General features: G+C 43.1%; 1 protein-coding gene across 1 annotated transcript; it reads left to right on the top strand.

Moving 5' to 3' along the window:
* Window positions 1-11629: 11629 nt before the first annotated feature.
* On the top strand, window positions 11630-22199 carry SBSPON (somatomedin B and thrombospondin type 1 domain containing). Its single transcript, XM_081205156.1, has 5 exons — window positions 11630-11909; window positions 17245-17439; window positions 18801-18891; window positions 19983-20162; window positions 21914-22199. The coding sequence occupies exons 1-5, from the start codon at window positions 11699-11701 to the stop codon at window positions 22029-22031; spliced, it is 795 nt and encodes a 264-aa protein (XP_081061282.1). The 5' UTR covers window positions 11630-11698; the 3' UTR covers window positions 22032-22199.
* The last annotated feature ends 280 nt before the right edge of the window (window positions 22200-22479 follow it).

Genomic DNA, 22479 nt, shown 5'->3' with positions numbered 1-22479 from the left:
CCTCTGAGCTAATGAGTGGCTCTACAGATGTTGCTGAACTACTGCAATCATGCTGGCTGAGGCGGATGGAAGGTGTAGTCCAACAACATGTGATGAGACTTGGGTTCACAATCCCTGCTGTATTTATTTATTTAATTAATATCCCACTTTTTCCTCTCAGGAGCTCAAAGTGGTGAACACTGTTTTCTTTCCCCCTCCCATCAATCCCCATAACAACCATGTGAGGTAGGTTGGGCAGAGAGGTAGTGACTGGCCCAAGGCCACCCAATTGGGCTTCATGGTCAAGTGTGAGGCTCTGTATACACTATAGCAGAAGCATGTTTTCTCCCTCAAAGAATTCAGAGAGTTTATTAAAGGGTTGCTGGGAATTGTAGCCCTAGCGAGGGGTAAACTACACAGTCCTTTGAGGGAAAGAATGTGCTTTGCAGGTAAATTGTGCACGCAACCTGACTCTGACAACAAACTGAACACTCTAGTTTGCAGGCTTTTCTGGCTGGTTTGCAATCCCAATTAGAATATTAAATTAACAGTAATTTTAAAACTGTGAAGATTTAAAATATTGCAAGCCATTAGAATAAAAATAAAAATCAGATCACAGTACATCCCTGTTGAATCTGTGTGGCACCATACTATTGATACATTACAAGCATTAAGGAAATAACTTTCCTGTTTCTCCCAGCAACTTTCACCAGCAAGCTTATAATTTGGAATCGTGAGCTGGATGGAGAACAAGCTTGTCTCACACTTCTCCAGCTATCATGTCTGAAAGGTGTAACAGAAAACTACAAAAGAAAGCAATGGCAAAATAACACTAAAGTTCACCCTTCCTGACCCTAAATATAATGGGTAGAATTTAGCATCATGCTAATACAATAATTTCATCGGGGCACATGCTTGCCACATGTAATAATATCTCCTCTCCTCTCCACAGCCATGTGCTGTTCTGGGGTTTTCTCTGGCCCTCCAGAATGGATTTGGGGGAAGTGCAGGGAGTACATGGGGCGCAGTGGGGGAAGCCCCATTGAACTAGCACTAGCACAGGCATAGGCAAACTCGGCCCTCCAGATGTTTTGGGACCACAACTCCCATCATCCCTAGCTAACAGGACCAGTGGTCAGGGATGATGGGAGTTGTATTCCCAAAACATCTGGAGGGCCGAGTTTGCCTATGCCTGCACTAGCAGGAATACTTGAGCTGGCTTCTGCTAGCACAGTGGATTCATTGAATCCATCCCATTGGGCAGCATTCAATTAAATAGTGTACTAGTACAAGAGGTCGTAGAATACTCTGTTTTTAAAATGGCCATGATCCATCTATGGAGATACAAATGTGGCAGCTACTCAAGCAGCAGATGTCAACGCTGTTCTTAATAGCAAAAATAATTTAATTGGCTACTCATCCTTCACCCTACAGTCCTAGGCCGGGTTACAACAATTCAAAATATAACATTAAAGACCATTTAAAATGTAAAGAAGAGAATAATTAGTGCAAGGTCACCAATGAGCTTCACAGCTGAATTAGAGTTGCAAGTTATGCATTGCCAAAAATAAGATTCGCATCACCAAAAAGAAAAGAAAAAAGATTATGTCCATGTGCATAAAAATTACACATGGTAGTTATATGTATAGGTGCAAATTTATAAACAATCTTGATTTAAATACAGATAGGTAGCTGTGTTGGTCTGCCATAGTCAAAATAAAAAAAATCCTTCCAGTAGCACCTTAAAGACCAACTAAGTTAGTTCTTGGTATGAGCTTTCGTGTGCATGCACACTTCTTCAGATACACTGAAACAGAAGTTGCCAGATCCTTCTATATAGTGAGAAGGTGGGGAGGGGTATTACTCAGAAGGGTGGTGGGAATGGGAGATTGGCAGATAGCTGAGATGAGCCTGTTGACGACTCTTAACGACTGTAATAGGTCTTACAGGAAAAGGCAAGGGGTGAGAAGGTGAGAAATGGCTTAGTCATGTATAATGGGATAAGAATCCAATGTCTTTGTTCAAACCAGGTCTCTCCATGGTTTTAAGTTTGGTAATGAGCTGCAATTCAGCAGCTTCTCTTTCCAGTCTATTTCTGAAATTCCTTCTCTTTCCAGTCTATTTCTGAAATTCCTTTGTAGTAAAACAGCTACTTTGAGATCTTTTATAGAATGTCCTGGGAGATTGAAGTGTTCTCCTACTGGTTTCTCTGTTTTGTGATTCTTGATGTCAGATTTATGTCCGTTTATTCTTTGGCGTAAGGTTTGGCCTGTTTGTCCAATATAGAGAGCTGAAGGACACTGTTGGCATTTGATGGCATACACAATGTTAGACGATGAGTAATTGAATAGTCCCGAGATGGTATGTGTGATGTTGTTGGGGCCAGTAATGGTGTTGTCCGGGTGTATGTGGCAGCAAAGTTGGCATCTGGGTTTATTGCAGGCTCTGGTGCCAGTGTCCGTGTTAAGTCTGGTTGTAGTATTATTGTGGGTTAGGAGTTGTTTAAGATTGGGTGGCTGTCTGTAGGCAATGAAAGGTCTTCCTCCCAGAGCTTGAGAAAGAGAACTGTCATTGTCCAGGAGAGGTTGTAGATCTCTGATGATGTGTTGTACTGTTTTAACTTGGGAGCTGTACGTGATGACTAGAGGTGTTCTGTTATTTTCTTTTTGGGGTCTGTCTTGCAGCAAGTTGTCTCTGGGTATAAGTCTGGCTCTGTTGATCTGTTGTCTAACTTCATCTGCTGGGTATTTTAGTTCTGAAAAGGTTTGCTGTAGATCTCTTAGGTGAGAGTCTCTGTCTGTAGAATTGAAACAGATGCGGCTGTAACGTAGTGCCTGGCTATATACAATGGACTGTTTGGTATGTTTGGGATGGTAGCTAGAGGCATGTAGATATGTTTGTCGGTCAGTTGGTTTACGGTATAAGGTGGTGTCTATGCGCCCATCCTGTATTTTTATAGTAGTGTCCAAAAAATGTATTTCTTGCATAGATTGATTCATTGTAAGGTTGATTGTGGGGTGAAAATCATTAAATTTCTGGTGAAAGGTGTCCAGGGTCTGTTGACCATGTGTCCAGATGATAAAAATATCGTCAATGTATCGCAGGTACAAGAGAGGTTTGAGTGGGTAGGAGTTTAGGAAACGTTGTTCTAAATCTGCCATGAAGATCTGAAGAAGTGTGCATGCACACGAAAGCTCATACCAAGAACTAACTTAGTTGGTCTTTAAGGTGCTACTGGAAGGAATTTTTTTATTTTGATTTAAATAGTTAAGCAACACATCTTGCTGTAGTGGACCAGATGCTGCTAACTACTGATGGGCAATTTCAACGCATATGCTCTCTCTTTTAATAGTTCCTTTTCTTTAAAGCAGGCTTGGACTGGACAGCCCTCAAGTAGAGGACACCTTCAAATAGATGAATGTTCACTGTAAAGTAGGACACATGGCCACCCAAGCAGTGGGGATTTGAACCCAGGTCTTTCAGATTATAGTCCAATATGCCGCCATTACACCATGTTGGAATAGACATACCTTAGGAAATCTTTTTGGCATACAGTCCAGTATGTATATGACTGCTTTTGGGACAAAAGGAAACATGTTAGATCAGATGAGATGTTGTTGCATACGTTTGGCCAGACATTTTTCGGAGATCCTAGTTTAAACCACAATTAAGAATTGTTCCATGTTTTGGTCCTCAACCCCCTCCCCCCCTTTAAAGTTACCGGTATGTTTATTGACAGAGTGCTTTGTATGTTTTTCAGAACACAGAATGCTTTTGTTCATTTGAAAGCTATGTTTGAAAGCCTTCAGTTTGATATATCTGGATTACATTTGCCAGAGTTAGGGTTGGTGAAAACCAAAAAGAAAGAAAGAAAGAAAGAAAGAAAGAAAGAAAGAAAGGTGGATGAAGGGCATTTATGGTGGTGATCTTCCGTGGACACACACCGTTTATTTGCATATCCTGAAAGTGGGGGGAACCTTCTGCAAAGTGAACATTTGTATCAACACAATTCATGATGTTGTCTCACTTCAAAACCCGAGAAGGCCCATGTTTCTTTTATTGGAAGGAGACTTTGGGAAAGTAAATAGGTGGGCATGTGCAAACAAGCCTGAAAGAGAGAGAAAAGTGAAATGTAGAATCTCTGAAACCTTCTCATCTAGATGCCATCAGTTAAATCCTTTAAAAGCAAACAGGAACGAACTATCTGTATTTGTGTAAGTGAAGGCCTTCCAGGAAGTTTGCTCATGTGGAGGGTGTGCACACTCATGGAATGCTATGGACTGACAGCTAATATATGGGAAATATACTTTGAAGTTGACCTTACTGATCCTTATATTCAGTATTCAATATTACTGCTGCTACGTTTTAGACTTGACAAGACCAAAGTTGATTTGACTATTAATCATTCAGCTAAGGCCAATATGAACAACAAGTCCCAGCTAACTTGATTTTCCTGTGTGTCTCGTTAACTATTACAATGAAAATGTATTTATAGATCAGGCTGGAGGCCTAACTAGTTTTTTAACTGATGAGCATATGTAGTTCCTTGTAAATCTAATGGGAAGCCAGTTATTGCATGAAGACCATTTCTTCAGTATGCTAGATCGCATGGCTATCTTGCACTTCCGTTATTCAATGCGTCTGTGTTCAAATTCTGTTTTCCTTTAAAACACAAGAGCCTGCTGGATCGACCCAATGGTTCTGTTCTCACTGTGGACAACCAGATGCCTGTGAGAAGCCAGCAAGCGGGATATGCAAGAGCACTCCAGAAACTGGTATTCATAAGCACACTTCCTCCAGCAGTAAAGGACCCCTGGATGGTTAAGGCCAGTCAAAGGCGACTATGAGGTGCAGCGCTCATCTCGCTTTTCAGGCCAAGGGAGCCGGCGTTTGTCCACAGATAGCTTTCCGGGTAATGTGGCCAGCTTGACTAAACCGCTTCTGGCGCAACAGGACACCGTGACGAGTGCCAGAGTGCAAGGAAACGCGGTTTACCTTCCCGCCGCAGTGGAACCTATTTATACTTGCACTGGTATGCTTTTGAATTGCTAGGTTGGCAGGAGCTAGGATGCCTTATGGTCTGACGGTCCTGCTGTGCTTAGTCAATGTTTGGCTAAAGTGTGGCATCTGAACTGGCATTTTTTTCAGTGGAAATAGAACAGCATGGACATCCATTTACTGGCTGACATGTAACGAAGCTTTGGCTATTTCAAAAGGTAGGTAGTTTTAATGTGAAGGAGCTCTTTTGGGTGGACAGAAGTTGGAACAACTTCACCTGCTGATCTCAGTGAGCAGACAAGGCTACGTGGAACAAGACACTGTAAACTGGTCCCAATTTGTTTTGGACCTGATAAGCTAATAGCAAAAACCTTAAACCTGGCTTGGTAACAAAATGGCAGCCAGTAAATGGCTGTTAATGCTGTTATATTTCTACTGAAAAAAATGCCATATTATTTGACTTTTCAAGACACCACCTGCTTTTATATGTTTAACTGAACTTTTGCCCTAGATGCTTCTCCCTCAATAGCTTGCTCTACAAGTTAAAGAAAGATAAAGCTTTTAAGTAAGTTAATTCACATTTTAGGCTGGTTCTTTTGTTTCTAATAGACTCATATAGATTTAAAAAAATTTCCTTAGCTTCCCCCCTTTCTTTCAGGGGTCTTTTGCGTTATATCATGTCATTCAAAATTTACTTAAATATTACCTTAGGCACAAGATACGAAGCTCTTCCAGGTGGCTTTAAAAGTTCTAGAGATTCAATTAATTCCATTGTGTATTTATAAACTTTGTTAGTGTTTTCACCTAAGGCAGGCTATTTCATAGGGATTTAAAGGAGGAAACTATGTAAAGGGGAAATTAATCCTGTGCAATAATATTTTAAAACTAAGTAGAATAGTGCTCTATTACCAGCTAACTTATGTTCACCAATTCTATTACCTAGTATAACATTTTCATTAATTTTTTAAAAAGGGCTTAACCTGCTCAGTACCTTTGACAGCTGCTCAGTGCCTTTATTAGTAATATAAAGATTCTACACTGGGTATTTTACTGTGCAATGGGTATGCTTGGTTCACTCACTTTCCATCAGCATTTGCATGCCACGGTGAACAAACATGCTTTCTAGTGTTTTCTCTGTTCATCGTGTTTTCTTTCAGAGCACTTTCAGGACTTTCTGAATTCATGGAATTACTACTTGATTTCCTTGAGTATTTATGACTTATCATGCTACCTTTCTGATTGATTGGGGTGAGGAGCTTCAGGTTCGAAAGCTGAATGCAGCCCTCCAGGCCAAGTTCCAGCCTTAGGACCCAACCTAGGCCATGACCCAACCCTAGGGGCATACTCCTCTTTCCTGTGAATACTTCTGCTTGACAGGTATGCGATAGTGCTTCTTGCTTGCAGTGAACAGAGAGGCAGGTATGTGTAGAAACCTCTGGCTTTTGTGCAGCTGGTGGAATCCAGCCTTCTTTACAAAGTTAAGTGTCAAAGCCATTATCCTGCCCACCTTGCCTCTACCTGTTTCTTTCCTAGCCCCTGGCATGCAATGCTTGGAAGGTTTGCCCATGAGGGAATGGTACCCAAACATGCAATAACCATATCCTGCTCTATGACTGAATGGTCATTCCTAGTGAGGAATCCTCTCCACTGCTGTAACCCTTCTCAAATAGCATTACTATTACACATTTATTATTCCCTCCTCCTCAATTGTGTGTGTGAAGGAAAGATCATAACTGGGAATGCAGGGATGGGGGACTGAGACCAAGACAGAGTGGTTTACTTAGAGCCAGCTAGTTAGGACCTCAAAAGAAATTATGAGTAGCTGATGCAGCATAGTGGCTAAGTTAGGGGGAGTGGGTGGCGCAGTGGTCTAAACCACTGATCCTCTTGGGCTTGCTGATTGTAAGGTCAGCAGTTCAAATCCACAGGATGGGGATGGGGTGAGCTCCTGTTGCTCTGTCCCAGGTCCTGCCAATCAAGCAGTTCGAAAGCACACAAGTGCAAGTAGATAAATAGGTGCTGCTGCAACAGGAAGGTAAACAGTGTTTCCAGGCTTCCGTCAAGGTGTTCCGTTGTGCCAGAAGTAGTTTAGTCATGCTGGCCACATGACCCAGAAAGCTGTCTGTGGACAAATGTCGGCTCCCTCAGCCTGAAGCGAGATGAGAGCTGCAACCCCATAGTCACCTTTGACTGGACCTAATCATCCAGGGGTCCTTCACCTTTTTTTATCTTTTTAGTGGCTAAAAGACTAAGCTGTTATTTTTGAAAATCCTCAGGCGCGAGACGTGTAACTATTATGTTTGTTGCCACTTGTTTGCTTCCTTTAACAAAATCAGTTAAATATATTTACAAAAAAGTATATTTGCATGTTTTTTAATACTGCAGAGAACTGTAAATAAAACCTCTAAGATGTTTACAAAGAATATAAAGTGTACATTAAAGCTGCCAATAAAAATCAATGTTAAAAGCGAAATGAACAGCGTCAATGGTTAGAAGCATACATTATAAGCTAAAATTACGGGTTAGAATACATGCCAACTTTACATGTCTGCGTAGGCTCGCCTAAACAGAAAAGTTTTTAGAAGGTGCCAGAAAGATTACAGGAAAGATGCCTGCCTAATATCAATGGGAAATGAGTCCCAGCGTGTGGGAGCTTCCCTGCTAAAAGATCAGGTTCTGAAGTGCAGAATGAACATTATATGACACTTGTAAAAGTGACATTCTGCAGATAAAAATGGATGAGTGGGTGCATATGTGGATAACCTGGTCCCAAAATGTTATGGGCTTTATATACTAATAACAACACCTTAAAACCTGACTTGGTTACTACGAACACTCTAGGTAGGAGAAAGGGTTAAACAACACTCTCCCACTTGCTGCTGCTGTGAATAAATTTATAGCCCTCCACAGCAGCATTTTAGTTCTTAAAACATTTCAGAGATCCACTGTGGAGTTTGTGTCTTAAATGAAGAGAAAAGGGGAACGAATGCTCCAGAATTTCAGTGACGCAGGTGCACCATGGGCAATCTCAATATCCAAACCTCAGCCATGCAGTGCATTGTTTTGTCCTTGACCAAATTTGGTCATGATATCCTGGAGAACACAGACACGCCATGCACAAAGCAGCAGTACAGCAAATGTTTTGTGTATACCAAGCTTCATAGCAAACCCACAAAAGTCATTTTGAAATTTGGTGGAGGTAGAAGACGGAAATGGTGCAGGATGGACTTGGTTGAGCATTTTAAATCTGAAGATATGCCAAATCAAAGTGGCTTAAAGACATGCTAATGCATTCAGCTAAATGAGATGAACCACAGAAGTTTTCTCATCTCAGAAGGAAAAAATCCCCACTTCACATCCACATAAGGCAGGCTGTGTGGGAAGTGGTCTGTCCTGGATATTCCAGCCTTTGAGGCATTAAAAACAAACAAACACCAATGACTGGAAGTAGAAAGAAGAGGCAACGCAAGCTCTAAGATGTTTAAATAAAAGTAACCTCCCAATGGACTATTATCCTTAAGTGGATTTATTTAATTCATATCATTTACATTTGCCACTTAAATGACCAGTGTTCCTAGAGCCCGGTGATCTTTGAAATCACCATGTCACATGTGAAATGCTGCAGATGTGGAGGCCAACTACAGCTGTTTTCCAAAAAGTGGCTAGGGAACAGTGATGAGCAGATGGACACAGGAACTATACAGATCTAAATGGATTCCACCACCAAGTTGCCTAGACACAGCCAGAGGCATATTCTATACATGTGGGAGAAGGCATATTTTTGTTTATGAATTGCATTTATATCCCACCTTTTCTCCAAAGAGCTCAAGCGATTGTACATGGTTCTTCCCATCCTCCCCACAACAACCTTGTGAGGTAGGTTAGGCTGGAAGGCAGTGACTGGCCCAACTTCACCCAGTGAGCTTCATGGAATACATGTGCCTACCCCAGTGGCGTAGCGTGGGTTGTCAGCACCCGGGGCAAGGCAAGTAATTTGCGCCCCCTAACCCATGGATTTGAGCCCCCTAACCTGTGGATTTGCGCCCCCTAACCCTAACCCCCAGATGTTGCGCCTGGTGCGGCCGGCCCCCCCTGCACCCCCCACGCTACACCACTGCCTACCCTTGCTGGATGAGCAGCAGCTGAACATGTACAGGGAGCATAGTTCCTGACCCAATCCAGGGCTGCACATCTAATAACTCTATGCCAGCAACAGTGCCTGACCAGTGTTAGAAAATGAGATATGAAAGCTAGGAGCTAAATGGCACCTTAAACCTAGGTTATGGGCACCACAACAGAATGTCTAGGCACACTTTTTTTATAAGTAGAATACAAAGCTGAAAATGAATGAACTGCAGCTAAAATCTTATGTTCGTTTTTCACATTGTCTAGTCCTCATCGAAAGACTGCAAAAAAAGAAAAAGAAAAAAAAGCCATGCTTCCCCTGCCTGCCCCCTTACTTATGTAAAGGTAAAGTAAAGGTACCCCTGACCATTAGGTCCAGTCGAGGACTACTCTGGGGTTGTGTGCTCATCAGGGACGCGGACTTATAAAAAATATTGGGGGGGCCCGGGAAAGCTCATGAATAATAAATAAGCTCATGAATATGCAAATAAAGTGGCTCCGGCCCTAAATAGGGCAAGCCACGCCCCCCAGCCAGCCGATTGGCTGGCTGGGAGGTGTGGCCAGTCGGGATTCCCCTGTTCTCGCGGGATTTCCGGCAGTGCCTTGGCAGTGGCGGTGGTGCTGCGAAGCAGCGAGGCAGGAGCCCCCGCCCCCGGGGATTCCCTAATCTCGCGGGGGACGGCCGGGGCTCTCCGATTAGGGCGCGCGGCTGGCTGGCTGGCTGGCGAAGGAGCAGGTGGGGAGGAGGCGAGGGACGGCGGCGGCGCTCTGCTGGAAGGGCGCCCGAGATTATTGGGGGGGCTGAGCCCCCCCAAAAAATTTTTTGAGGGGGCTCGAGCCCCCTCAGGCCCCATGGAGTCGGCGCCTATGGTGCTCATCTCACTCTATAGGCCGAGGGAGCCGGCGTTTGTCTGCAGATGTGGCCAGCATGACAAAGCCGCTTCTACCTTCCCGCTGGAGCAGTACCTATTTATCTACTTGTATTTTGACGTGCTTTTGAACTGCTGGGTGGGCAGCAGCTGAGACCGAGCAACGGGAGCTTACCCCGTCGTGGGGATTTGAACCGCCGACCTTCCGACTGGCAAGCCCTAGGCTCTGTGGTTTAGACCACAGTGCCACCCGCGTCCCACATAGTCTTATGAGGGTCCCTCAAAACACTGCCTTTCTTTAAGGCCAGCTGAGAGGCAGAACCTATCAACTTGCTGACACTGCAGTGATTTCTTGGAAGTCCAGCAGGCAGGAATTTCTCCTTCCAAGCCCTCAACTCCAACAATGGCAGTTTTAATCTGAAATCTTAGGCGCAGTACTGTGGCCAGAGCTCAGAAGTTGCTCACGGTAATGAAATTCCCAGTTGCAAAATGTGCCTAGAACGATGAGAGTTTTGAACACTGTGCCTGACAACAATTTAGGAGGGAGAGATGAGGCCTGGATCTAGTCTCCCACTGGTTCCTGCCCTAAAGTGGCCTATGCATTTTGCTATGTCCTCACTACTGGATCCCACACACTGAGCATCCAAGCTGTTTAAAGGAGTATCAGTTTTCTTCCGGCAAATGTGGGAAGAAAGGATAAGCTTTCATTAAGCGTCACTTCCCCCATATCAACAGCTCTTTCAAACACAGAAGGTACCAATCCAAGACTGTCGGATATATTTTTCTTTTTGCTTATGCTGCCCTGGAGAAGTTCTGTTACCCATACCTATTGCTGCTCAGTGAATCGGCATGCACTCTCAGGGACCTGCTCAGGGACAGCTTCCTCAAATATTATTTCACAAGTTTAATATAATTACAATTATAATTATTGCATTTATAGCCCGCCTTTTTCTCCAAGGAGCTCTTATTCCTCACAACAAGCCTGTGAGGTACCGGTAGGTTAGGCTGAGAGGCAGTGGCAGGCCTAAGGCCGCCCAGGGAGCTTCATCGCTGTGTGGCCTAATTATAGGCAATAATTATAATTGTAATTATATTAAAGTTGTGAACCCTCACCTCCCAGGTCTCAGTCCAACCACTGCACCACACTGGCCCTCAGTGCGCGAGTTTAAAGCTGATTTATTAACATACTGTACTTCTATACCGTTACTGATAAAAAAAACCCCCTACAACGGCCTACAACAATTATACAAGAACCAGTACAATAAAAGTCAACACCAGAGAACAGGTGCTAGAGCGAGAAGCGCCCCGCTCCCTCCGCCCCGTCTAGCGGCGCAGGCTGTGGCCGGAGAGAGGCGGAGCGAGGGCAGCTGGTCCGCTGCCAACCCCGCGCATTCCCGTGACCCTGCCCGGAGAGGATGAGCGGGCCGGAGCATCCCTTGCCCCCCTCCCCGCCCAAGTACGCAGCGGCAGCGGCAAGAGCGGGCAGGGAGGCGCGCGGAATCCCCCTCGCGCCCTTGCCGCCTTTTCCTGGGAGCGCGTGGCGGCGGCGGCGGCGACCCTTTTTACCTTAGCTCCGGGAGAGCGAGAGCCGCGGGCGCCTGGCGAGGGGCTGGGAGGGGCCGAGGCGTGGCAAGGCAGCAGCGCGCCCGGCCCCCCTCTCTCCGCGCGCCCCGCCGGGTGGAGCTGCCTTCCCTCGCCTCAGTCGGGGTAAGCTCTTCGCCTGCGAGATGGGCGCCGGCATCCTGGCCCTGGCCCTCTTGGCGCTTTGGCGCCGCGCCGAGGCGGGCTGCGCGGAAGAGGCGCGCTGCTGCGCTGGCCGGGACCCGAGCTGTGCCAGCAGCGGCTGGCGCGTCGACCGAGCCTACGGGACGTGCTTCTGCGACGAGGCGTGCAAGCTGACGGGCGACTGCTGCTATGACTACGCCCAGGCGTGCCCAGGTACTTGCCGCGGAGGGAGAGACTGGAGGGGGTGGGCTTCTTTTTTTGCCTTCTGAGAACAGGTGTCCGAAGGGTTAACCGTGAGCGGCTTTTGCCGGCGGAGATGGGGGTGGAGTCCACTCTGCACATGCTCAGAGAGCCGCCGCTGGCTTTACTCGGACCCTCTTACCTACGGGACCGCCTCTCCTGGTATGCCCCACAGAGAAACCTACGGTCTGCAAATAATAACATCCTCAAGGTCCCAGGCCTCAGAGAGGTTAGGCTGGCCTCAACTAGAGCCAGGGCTTTTTCAGCTGCGGCTCCAATCTGGTGGAACGCTCTGTCACAAGAGACCAGGGCCCTGCGGGACCTGACATCTTTCCGCAGGGCCTGCAAGACAGAGCTGTTCCACCAGGCCTTTGGTCAGGGCGCAGCCTGACTCCCTCCTCTGGCAACCTGCACAGAATTTTGCTTAATTGGTTGCCTTCAATTTGATTTAATTAATTTTTATAATGAAATATTTTTAGATTGTGTGATTATTTGACTGATTATTTGATTGTTGTTAGCCGCCCTGAGCCCGGCTTCGGCTGGGGAGGGCGGGATATAAATAAAATTTTATTATTATTATTATTATTATTATTATTATTATTATTATTATTATTACAAACCAGGGCTAAGCCTTGCCGTTGGCTGGAGAAATTCTATAAAAACGATTATCTTTTATATATGGTTTTAGCTGTTAGTATTTTATCTGTGTTGTTTTAATTTGCGTGAGTCGTCTTGTGTCGCAGAGTGGGGGGAAAGCGGGATATAAATAAATATAAAAATAATGTTAATAATTGTTTCAGCTTAAACCCCCAATAATGAGACGCTGAACAGCCACCTGCTCAGATGCCAGATCTCCACCCAGGACTTGACTTCCCTTTCCAGCCCTGGCATTGGCCACTTTTTGCTCTTGATCCCAAGGAAATGCAGGCTTCATAAGCAAAGGCTTTAAACAAGGAGGGGAAAGCACGAATTTCCTTGTTTTTTTATTTTACATGGGAAATCCAATTGAGGAACCAAAAAATGCAAGGAAGTGACTCAGGGAGACTTCACTGGGTATTTGTTTGTGAAGTAGATTCCTGCTTGAGATGGAGATATTAAATTCCTTTGCAAATCTAATGTATTGAGAGCATGAGTGGTGCAATAAGCAGTGTTGGAATAGAGTTACACAAAATATCATGTATATGGAGGCTTCTTTTCTCTTTCTTTAAATGTGTCATTGCCATGGAGTAAAGTAGAAGTGTTTGATTTGATATACAATGCTTTGTTGGGGTAAAGGTAAAAAAGGTAAATGTAAAGGACCCCTGACAGTGAACTCCAGTCACAGACAAGGTAGGAGGCCTTAATGAAATCAAATAGTCATAGCTATGAATCATGGTTTAAAATTGTTTTTTGAAATCTTTCTAAACCATTAACTAGGAGCACCAGCACTATACACAAAAGGTAAGGGCTGAGGGAGGGAGCAAGTCACCCTGTAATTCAAACAATGCTGGTATAGATTTATCAATGAAGGCAAGAATCCTGCCAGACATATACAAACCTTTCAGTATAGCAGCTGGAGTCAGGACCTGAATGCCAAAGGACCAAGCCCTCCTAGTGAGAAAACCCTCCCCTTGGAAATTGTGTTTTTTGTTTTTGTTTTAAAAAAGGTTGCATAAGGAATTATTCCTCTTTTTAATTCTTTTTACACAGCTGACAGGAGCAGGTGCAGGGAGACGTCTGTCAAATGTGAACCCTAAAGGCCTGCAACCCAAAAGACAATTAAAAATAACTTTTTTTTATTTCAGACAATATTCACGATTTCCCTCTTGCAGTGTGCAAGTGTTGCTTATTTGCTTGATAGCTTTTGGAGCTGTCTGCTCTGCAGGCATCTTGGACTGGTGTGCTAGGTTTGTTTCTGCTCTGTTTGGTGCATTGTGAAATGGATTATATGGATTAATCTGTGAAGCAGGGAGAGAGGTTGCAGTGGAAAGGATCCGGCCTCAGAGTGGGGAGTTGAATTGGATGATCACCTGGCCTCTTTAAGTCCATTTGCTCAGACTTGTACCTCAGGCTGATCGTGGTACTATAGATTATAAGGCAAACTGGCGTTTCTGAATCTCAGTTTTGCCTCATGGTGCTAACAGTTGTTTTAATACTCGATTGGAAGCCGCCCAGAGTGGCTGGGGAAACTCAGCCAGATGGGCGGAGTATAAATAATATATTATTATTATTATTACAATGGGGTAGTGGTAGTTGCAGAGGGAAATTAGTGGGAGAGGATGCTTAGCTTTCATCAATTCTACCTTGCATAGTGCTCCTCCAGCCCCTTTTAAATGCTTTCCTGCCACCCATTTCTCAGGATGGAAACAAGCTTTGATGGTGGAGAAAGCCCTGGCCAGGAAGCAGTTGTGGAGGAGGAACAGCAGACAGAGGAAGTTTTAAATATCCCGTCCAGTCCATCAACCCTCTTCTGCAAATGCCCCCATATGCCATGCATTATAATTACCTGCCATTGAAAATTTTAGGGTATCTTGTGTTTGTTTCATCATCATAGCAGTGGTTGGCAAGTGGTGGTCCAATCTACTATCTGACCTACTGAGCACTTCTCTTTTTTCCCCTCCTCTCCTGCCTAGTCATTGCTTGAACTGCATGAAAGTCAGGGGCGGGTGTGTGGGGTGTGTGCCACAAAGCCACTGACGTAGGTGGAGCAGCATGGAAGCAAGGTTGGGGGAGTGTACAGTCAGAAACTCTGGATTGGCTCTGCTAGTCAGCCTGTGCAGTCCCTACCTCAGGCCACTGCCCTACCTCACCCTTCCACGTGTGCAGAGGAGGGCAGCCAAGATGACCAAGGGCCTGAAAACCAAGCTTCATGACAGGCATGTTGAAAATCTGGCCGTATAGATTTAATCCTGCCCCTGTGGTAGTTTATTTATTGGGGTAAAGGGTAAAAATTTTAAAAGCGCTTTGGTTAAAAACCCTCCAAAAAGGACAACTTAAATCTCAAAAAAATCTCAACAACTTTGAAATCTGGCCCTCTTTGAAAAAAGTTTGGACACCCCTGCTTTATGAGGAACGGTTGAAGGAGCTGAGTATATTTAGCCTAGAAAAGAGATTGAGAGAAGATATCTAAAAGGCTGTAACCTGGAAGATGGAGCAAGCTTGTTTTCTCCTACTCTGGAGACAGGAACCAATGGCTTCAAGTTAGGAGATTCCAACTTAACATCACGACAGTAAGAACTGTTTGACAGTGGAACGGACTCCTGAGGAACACTGTGGACTCTGCAGTACATTCTCCGTGATTCTGATTTTCATTCTAATCCTCTGGCACATCCATGTAAGAAAGGAATGCAATGGCCAGTGGCATTTTTTTCTCTTACAATCAAGTGTTATATAAATTTTATTAAATAAACAAAAAATAATTATTGTCTTTGAAATGAGCAAAAATAGTGAAATCTCACTTGAGCATGACTTTTAGTTCTTCCATCTTGATTCTTGGGAGGGTAAAGATTGCCAGTACAAAGCTGTTTCTTAGTGACTTCCACTCCCATCAAGCTGGGAGGCCAAAGGAATGAAAAGATCTATTTGGGTGGTCCGAAAGGCTACTGGTATGCTATACTCAGGCATTTGACCTTCTAAACTGAAATTTAGATACGAAAATGTGACATCAGTCATTATTAAAGTGTTTTAAAATAAAAGATTTCCTGAGGATTGTTAGTTTTGTTAGTTATTGGGGGGGGGATGTTATTTTTGGAATGAGAGAAGAAGGGGTAGCCTTCCAAGTAGGAGGTGGGGCCTTGAGGGACATGCAAGCTGGGTTCAAAGAAAATAAAAGATGGCTTGGAAAGCAACTTCCATTTCTGTTTATCCCGGATTTCAAACATAGCAAAGTGTGTAATACATTTTTCACACATTGGTACCATATTCCTATGAGGTACTGTAATTTTGTAGCTGCTAAATTGAACTAATCCAGGCTTCCTCAACCTTGGCCCTCCAGATGTTTTTGGCCTACAACTCCCATGATCCCTAGCTAGCAGGACTAGTGTTCAGGGATGATGGGAATTGTAGTCTCAAAACTTCTGGAGTGCTGAGGTTGAGGAAGCCTGAACTAATCCCTTAGCAACATATATTTAAATACATATCCTGCCCTTCCTCCCAACAGAGGCCAGGGTAGCAAATAAGTGAAATAAGAGTGCCAAGACCCAAGCTAGACTGGGAATCTAGTTCACGAAGCATGCGTCTCTCTTTGGAAGGTGAAAAAAGGAAAAGTGTTAAAATTTTCATCGGATTACATTCAGGAGGGAAAGTTCATGTGAGGGGATTGAAAATAAATAGCATCGAAAGGCTCCCTTCACTTGGCTGCTGAATGTGTGGCTGGCAGGCAACATGGCTGGTGCTCCCATCAAGGACAGGGTTATACAGTGCATGCCCCTCGTGCATTCTTCCATCGTGTGGGGGATTCCTGTGTGGTAGCTTCCAAAAACAATACTACTCCCCTAGCTGCTGTATCAAATTTTGACAATAGAAAAGATGAAGAGGTAATACAGTGGTGCCTTGCAAGACGAAATTAATTTGTTCCGCGATTTTTGTCGTCTTGCGAAGCGTGGTGTCGGGAAAGTTTTGGAAAAGCTTCAAAAATCACCAGTCTTTAAAAACCTCAAAAAAGGCTACCACACCGCGTTCTATGAGTTGCTCCTCAAAGTCAAGTCGCAACTGTATTAACGGTGTTAAGAAAAAGGAAACAAACTTGCAAGACGTTTCCGTCTTGCAAAGCAAGCCCATAGGGAAAATCGTCTTGCGAAGCAACTCAAAAAACAAAAAACCCTTTCGTCTAGCGAGTTTTTTGTCTTGCGAGGCATTCATCTTGCGAGGTACCACTGCAAGTAACAAATGTGAACAATTCATGAAAGTGATCTTATTTTTAGTGCTGTTGATTGGTCATAAGGAGTTTTCCGTAGGGATCAGTGGGACTTTAAAGTGCATTTGGCTGAATCATACTTGAAGGGAGAGAAAGAATAGAAGGGGTGAATGTGAGGAAATGCATTTATCGAATTATACTTTATTACAAAGACCTAGGGTTATGCAAGGCACAAAAGTTTTGAAAATGGCACCGAGTGTTGACTTCATAGTGTTTAGTCAGAATTACCTATGTGGCCTCCCTGTGTTTTCCTGCCAGAGGCAGCCTATGATATAGAGTGTGGGCATAACAAGCCCCGCCCCCCATCCCAAGTCCACTCACTAAGTACTACAGGGAAAATGTTAATAATTTGATGTATGGCTTCATAACTTCCTCAGGTATTATTACTGATGATAATCTTAAATATCTTTGTAGCTCTTCCATGCATCGTTGGGGAGTGGAGTCACTGGAGTGGCTGCGCAGCACAGTGTAAGCCAAACTTCCGTATGCGTACACGGAACATACAGCAGGAACCCAAAAATGGTGGGGAGCCCTGTCCTCCATTAGAAGAGAGAGCTGGATGCCTGGAATATACTACCTACGAGGGGCAGGATTGTGGAGATGAGCACGGTACACGTAACATACTATTTTGCTCCGAATCTTCCATTATGCTACTCACATCCATAAACATTTGCTTTTTAATAATTCATTTATTATGACTGGCTGCAGTAAAAACACTGGGTACTATTTATTCAAAAAAATGCAAAATATTTTTCCATAGGGTTAACTATCAATTGATAAGTAGCGTATTGCATGAAGCAAATAAAAGAATCTGCCTTACTGTCTTTCCATTTCACTAAAATGGCTTCCTTCAATATATTGTGCTTAATTTTTGCAAACTGAGAGCACTCATATTTCCTCCTGCTTGCCAGATCTTCCCCTCTTCCTCCTTCCTAACATTAGCCATGGTTTCAACTACTGTAATATGTGCTTGAAGCCAAAACCATGTTCTTATAATCAGAGTTTTCAAAGGCACTACAGTTAGAGTCTCTGTGAAGTTTGTGTAAACCATAGTTTGTGTCAGTGCATGTATAATACACAACTACAGTCAGTGATGGGGAAAGGGTGGAATTGCTTCAGAGCCTGGAACAGGAACGGAACATGTTCAGCAGGCTGACTCCCATCCTGCAAACTATGATTTATAGGGAGCAAGTGTCATATCTCCACTAGGTCAGAGTTATGCCAGCAGTTGGTTTTGCAGCGGGCCCAGGACTTTACAGGACACATGTGAATGGTCTGGTTCTGTACCTGCCACATTTTGTGGTATGTAAATAGCTTTGCATTCTGCTTCCTCACTGCACCTGGAGATGTTTGTTACATAGCAGCAGCACCAGTGATAATTCTGCAGAAATGCAATTCTTATGTTCCAAGTCCCAGTGAACTGAATTGTCTTTTTTATGTAAGTGCTTGTGTAGCTTTTTTCTTTTATTAAATTTCTTGTATTTCTCCTGGAAAGCAGACAAGTTTGTTTATTTTGAGACAAGGCTTTAACTGTTAACATACTTCAAACATATTTAACTTGGGGTAGAAGGGATTGCATAGTAGCAAATAAAGAGCAGCCAGCAGGGTAAAAAGGTAATTTACATGAAAATATTCATTGGAATGTGGAGAAAACCTATAATCTACTCAACTGCGAATGTTTGCCTATTCAACCTCTTGTTGAGAACCATATTTCAAAATGACAGGGATATTTGCAGGACTTTGGACGTATGGAGCCTTCACAATTTATAGGCCTATAACCAATAACACAGTAGTCCCTCATGAAAATAGCCGATCCTACTAGAATGGCCTTGTCTGCCAGTTTATTTGATGACTATCTTATGATAGAGAACTCTGTGTTTTCTGCATCACTTCAGCTAAACAGTAATGTCAGTGTCTTTCATCCTTCTTGAAGAAGCTTGTTTTGTATTGATAAACCTTTCTCTTCCTAGTTCCTGCTTTTATAACTACTTCTGAATACAGCAAAGAGAGAAAAAAGAGAGCTGCAAATCCAAGGTGGTCTTCAGAAACAGAGAATTCTAGGTAATTAAGGCTGCAATTCCATACTTGCAAGCCCCGTTGAACTCCACAGTACTTACTCTGAGTATAGAGAAACGCAGGCTTGAGCTATAGGCTAATCTTGTAATATGCACCTAGGTTATTCAGTTCACAGGAAAGAAAATATTGAACATTCATGTAGAGTAATTCAACCAGGCCTGTTCCAGAGTTAATCTGAAAGGGATTGGTGGAAGCTGACATCCCCATCTCTTCTCTACACAAGCTCCTAAAAATGCTCTGCCAATCATCCTCTGCCAAGGGTACCTTGAGGAATAGGATAAGCTATACTGTAAGGGTTCTGAAGGGGGCACTGCAAAAATTAATTGGGGCACCTTCCATGTTCAAAACTCCACTGGCAGAAGGCCTCTCTGCAAAGTTTTCAGGAATGCCTCTTTCTTCTCAGTTCCCTGTGCCGCAGCCTACTTCATATTGTAGGGTCTGCTGTGAGGCGACTATTGATTGTAAGCACAGCTCAATAGTATTCTGTTCCTATAATTTGTCTATGAGGAATGCAGAACACTCATGTTGCCTAGCTGCTAGGGAGCCCACAGTGATTGTGAAGATCCTTCTGTGATTTTTTTTTTTTTTTTGGCAACATGTATTTCATGGATAACTCACTCCCTGCTACAACTTCACCTATAAATGGGGCTTTATTTCAACTAACCTGCCTTATTTAATAATTTTTTTTAATCTGTTCTGTAACCCATTCCTAGTGGTAGCAATATTAAGTTAATTACTCAGATACTTTCCCAATTCTATCTGCATTGTCTCAAAATACGGGATCATTCTCAAGAGCCTTTAATTTAAAACACCCAACATCAGCATAGCTAACCTAGTGGAATCACTGTATTAAAATAAAGTAAAAAAATATTGTCTGCCCAGGTCAGTTTGCTGGCTGTGAACATAACATGGCTGTAGCTGATAGACAGTAATGTTTTGTTCAGCTATCACCAGTTCATACAGACACAGTGGACAACATATTTTGGCTTACCTTTTACTGCAGTTGCAGGTAATAGTTATGCTATAGTCTATTAAATGTATAATGCAACACATTAACCAAAGTTTCTTCTCTTAAGGAGCTATTGTGTGGAATTTAAAACAGAAACATTGTCTCCTCGTTGCTCTATGGAGAATCGCCCATATGCTCGATGGATGCAGTACATCAGAGAAGGATTTACGGTGTGTGTAACTTGCCAGCCTCCAGCAATGCACACTAGCAGCCATCGCTGTTTTGGAGATGGTGGTGATGCAGATGGGTAAGCAATTGAATCTCATTTCTGAAGTCCTACCATCAGCACCACAAAGCTTTTGATTTATATGTTATATTGAACAGTTTTTAAAGAGAGTAGATTGCTGACACAGAGAACATTTTAAAGTAACTTGTACTGCTTCAAATCACTACTGTATGGGCACTCCTCTGTACAGTATTAAGGTATACAAGTGCAAGGCCAAGAACATTTCTCTATTTTGTTCATGTGAATGCAGAATAGGAACTTTCTGACTTGAAGTTGAACTGGGTCGTTTTGACCCCCACCCTCATTCAAAAGTGAGATCTTTTAATGTAAAGGTGTCTCAATTTAGGCTAAAGCAGCAATTGCTTGATATCCAGGCTTCAAACACCATTTCCTGCATTTAAATTACTGTTTAAAAATACCAAGCTTGAGTTCCAACAGACAACATAATAGTTTTGAGACTTCATTCGATAGTTGGCTCACCAGGAGACCCTCCCCAGAGCCTGAAGAGGATGTCCTCTTTAATGTCTTTTTTCCAATTGCCCCCTTTCCTTCGTCCCCTCTTAAATGTCAAAACTAATAGATGACATCCCCCCTTTTCTCCAAGTGGTTGTTCAGCTGTCTTAAAAATCTTCTCTTTTACTTCACATCCCTTTCTGACAAAAGTGGGGTTAAATTAGTCATGCAAAGTAGCTAAAGGCACATTTCTTTTTCCATACAAAAAACAGGGATGCAAATTGTACTCCAATGAGTTGCAATACAGGTGGGGGCCTAGACCCTGCAGGCTCAGTAAGCAGAGTCCTTAAATCAATTATTTTCTTGGTCCTACTGTAGTGAGTGCTACCACCTTGCTGCTTTTAACTTCTGCCTCCATGACTGCATCAAAAGACCTTGGCAGCCATGTTACAGAAAATATAGGCTAATTCACACAGAACTCAGCTTACACCTACCATAGCAGAATCAATGCATAACTTTCTTCATTGATGGACAGTTATTATGAATAGCTTCTATCAGTTCAACAAGTAAACTGATACAGTAAAGTCAAAGTTGCTATTAAACACAGATGGCTTACCTGTAGCCCTCCAGGTGTTGCTTGACTGTGACTCCCATAATACATAACCATTGACCATGCTAGCTTGGGCTGATGGGTGTTGGGAGTTCAACATCTGCAGAACCCCTGCTATAAAATCAGTGTACTTAAGAAAGAAGGTTACTGCAATATGATGACACAGTAAATGCAAGTTGCTTTTATATAGACACTGTGAAAATGTTGCATTGTTATGGACTCAAAGGGCCAGGTTACTTAAAATACTTTCTTACGTATATACTTACCTGATTCCCCAAGATCACTGGAGACCCTGTTACAACTTCTTTGGCGAAATAAAGTGAGGTGGCTGGTTGCTAGGGAAAGTATCTTATCTGTGGCGAAACTATATTGACAGAAGGTGAAGATTAAAAAAATGTTTCTAATCTGGGCTTTTCAATTTTATGTTTTGTGTTTTATTGCATATCTGCCATAAAAAGCAGTATTAAAGTTTGATGTGTTGATTTATAGCTTATGTTTATTTTTTTGTGAACCAACCCGAGAGCATATGCTGTTAGCTGCCATACAAAAAAGTAATAAAATTCATTTTGCAGATGCTACGAATTAGAATTATTGAACAGTGAAGTAGCTCTTTACAGGATGCTCAGTAAGTTTAAACAGGAAGTTAAAATGTCATGTATTTATATCCAATCCCCGTGGGATGATGTTTATACATATGTTCTCTTTTTAGGAATAAAGTTCTTCACTGGCAAGCGGTTGGCAATCCATCCTGCCATGGAACATGGAAAAAAGTTCAGCAGCTGGAAGAATGTTCATGCCCTCTTGTACATAGTTTTATTTTTACGTAGCAGTTTGAACACATAACCTTTAATATTTTACTGAACTGAGGAAACTCTTCTACTGTTGGACTTCTGTAGCCCTATTAGACATTGCTTTTTAACAAGTGACAAGTCAACATTTTGAAATCAGAGTCTTTTGCTGCACTGAATAAAAACTAACCTAATTATTGTAAGTTATGGTGGGCATCTTGGGTCTGCAGATGGGATTTGAGTGAGATTTTACTTGGCATAATCCAGTACTGATGATCATTGTGGAAGCCTCACTGAAAATGAGGCAATCCAGAATCACTTGCCCCTATCCATTTTAATAGCAGGCTAGTGATTCCCAGTTTGTTTTATCCAGTACAAAAGACAATAATCACCATTCAAAAGGATGTTCCTGGGATAGATACTGGAATTCCAGGCATATTCGACATCAGCCAAATATTACAGGTTCCTTAGAAGGTGCACACACAAA

This window comes from Podarcis bocagei (assembly GCF_964188305.1).
Source record: "Podarcis bocagei genome assembly, chromosome: 8".
Taxonomy (NCBI): domain Eukaryota; kingdom Metazoa; phylum Chordata; class Lepidosauria; order Squamata; family Lacertidae; genus Podarcis; species Podarcis bocagei.
Note: the sequence above shows the minus strand (reverse complement) of the source record. Positions and strands in the feature narration are given on the sequence as shown.

What these genes read in the sequence shown, in the direction of transcription:
- SBSPON (XM_081205156.1), top strand. Translation starts at nt 11,699, where the DNA reads ATGGGCGCCGGCATCCTGGCCCTGGCCCTCTTGGCGCTTTGGCGCCGC. An exon ending in CTACGCCCAGGCGTGCCCAG is followed by an intron (nt 11,910 to 17,244) that starts GTACTTGCCGCG and finishes ATATCTTTGTAG; the next exon opens with CTCTTCCATGCATCGTTGGG. An exon ending in TCAGAAACAGAGAATTCTAG is followed by an intron (nt 18,892 to 19,982) that starts GTAATTAAGGCT and finishes TCTTCTCTTAAG; the next exon opens with GAGCTATTGTGTGGAATTTA.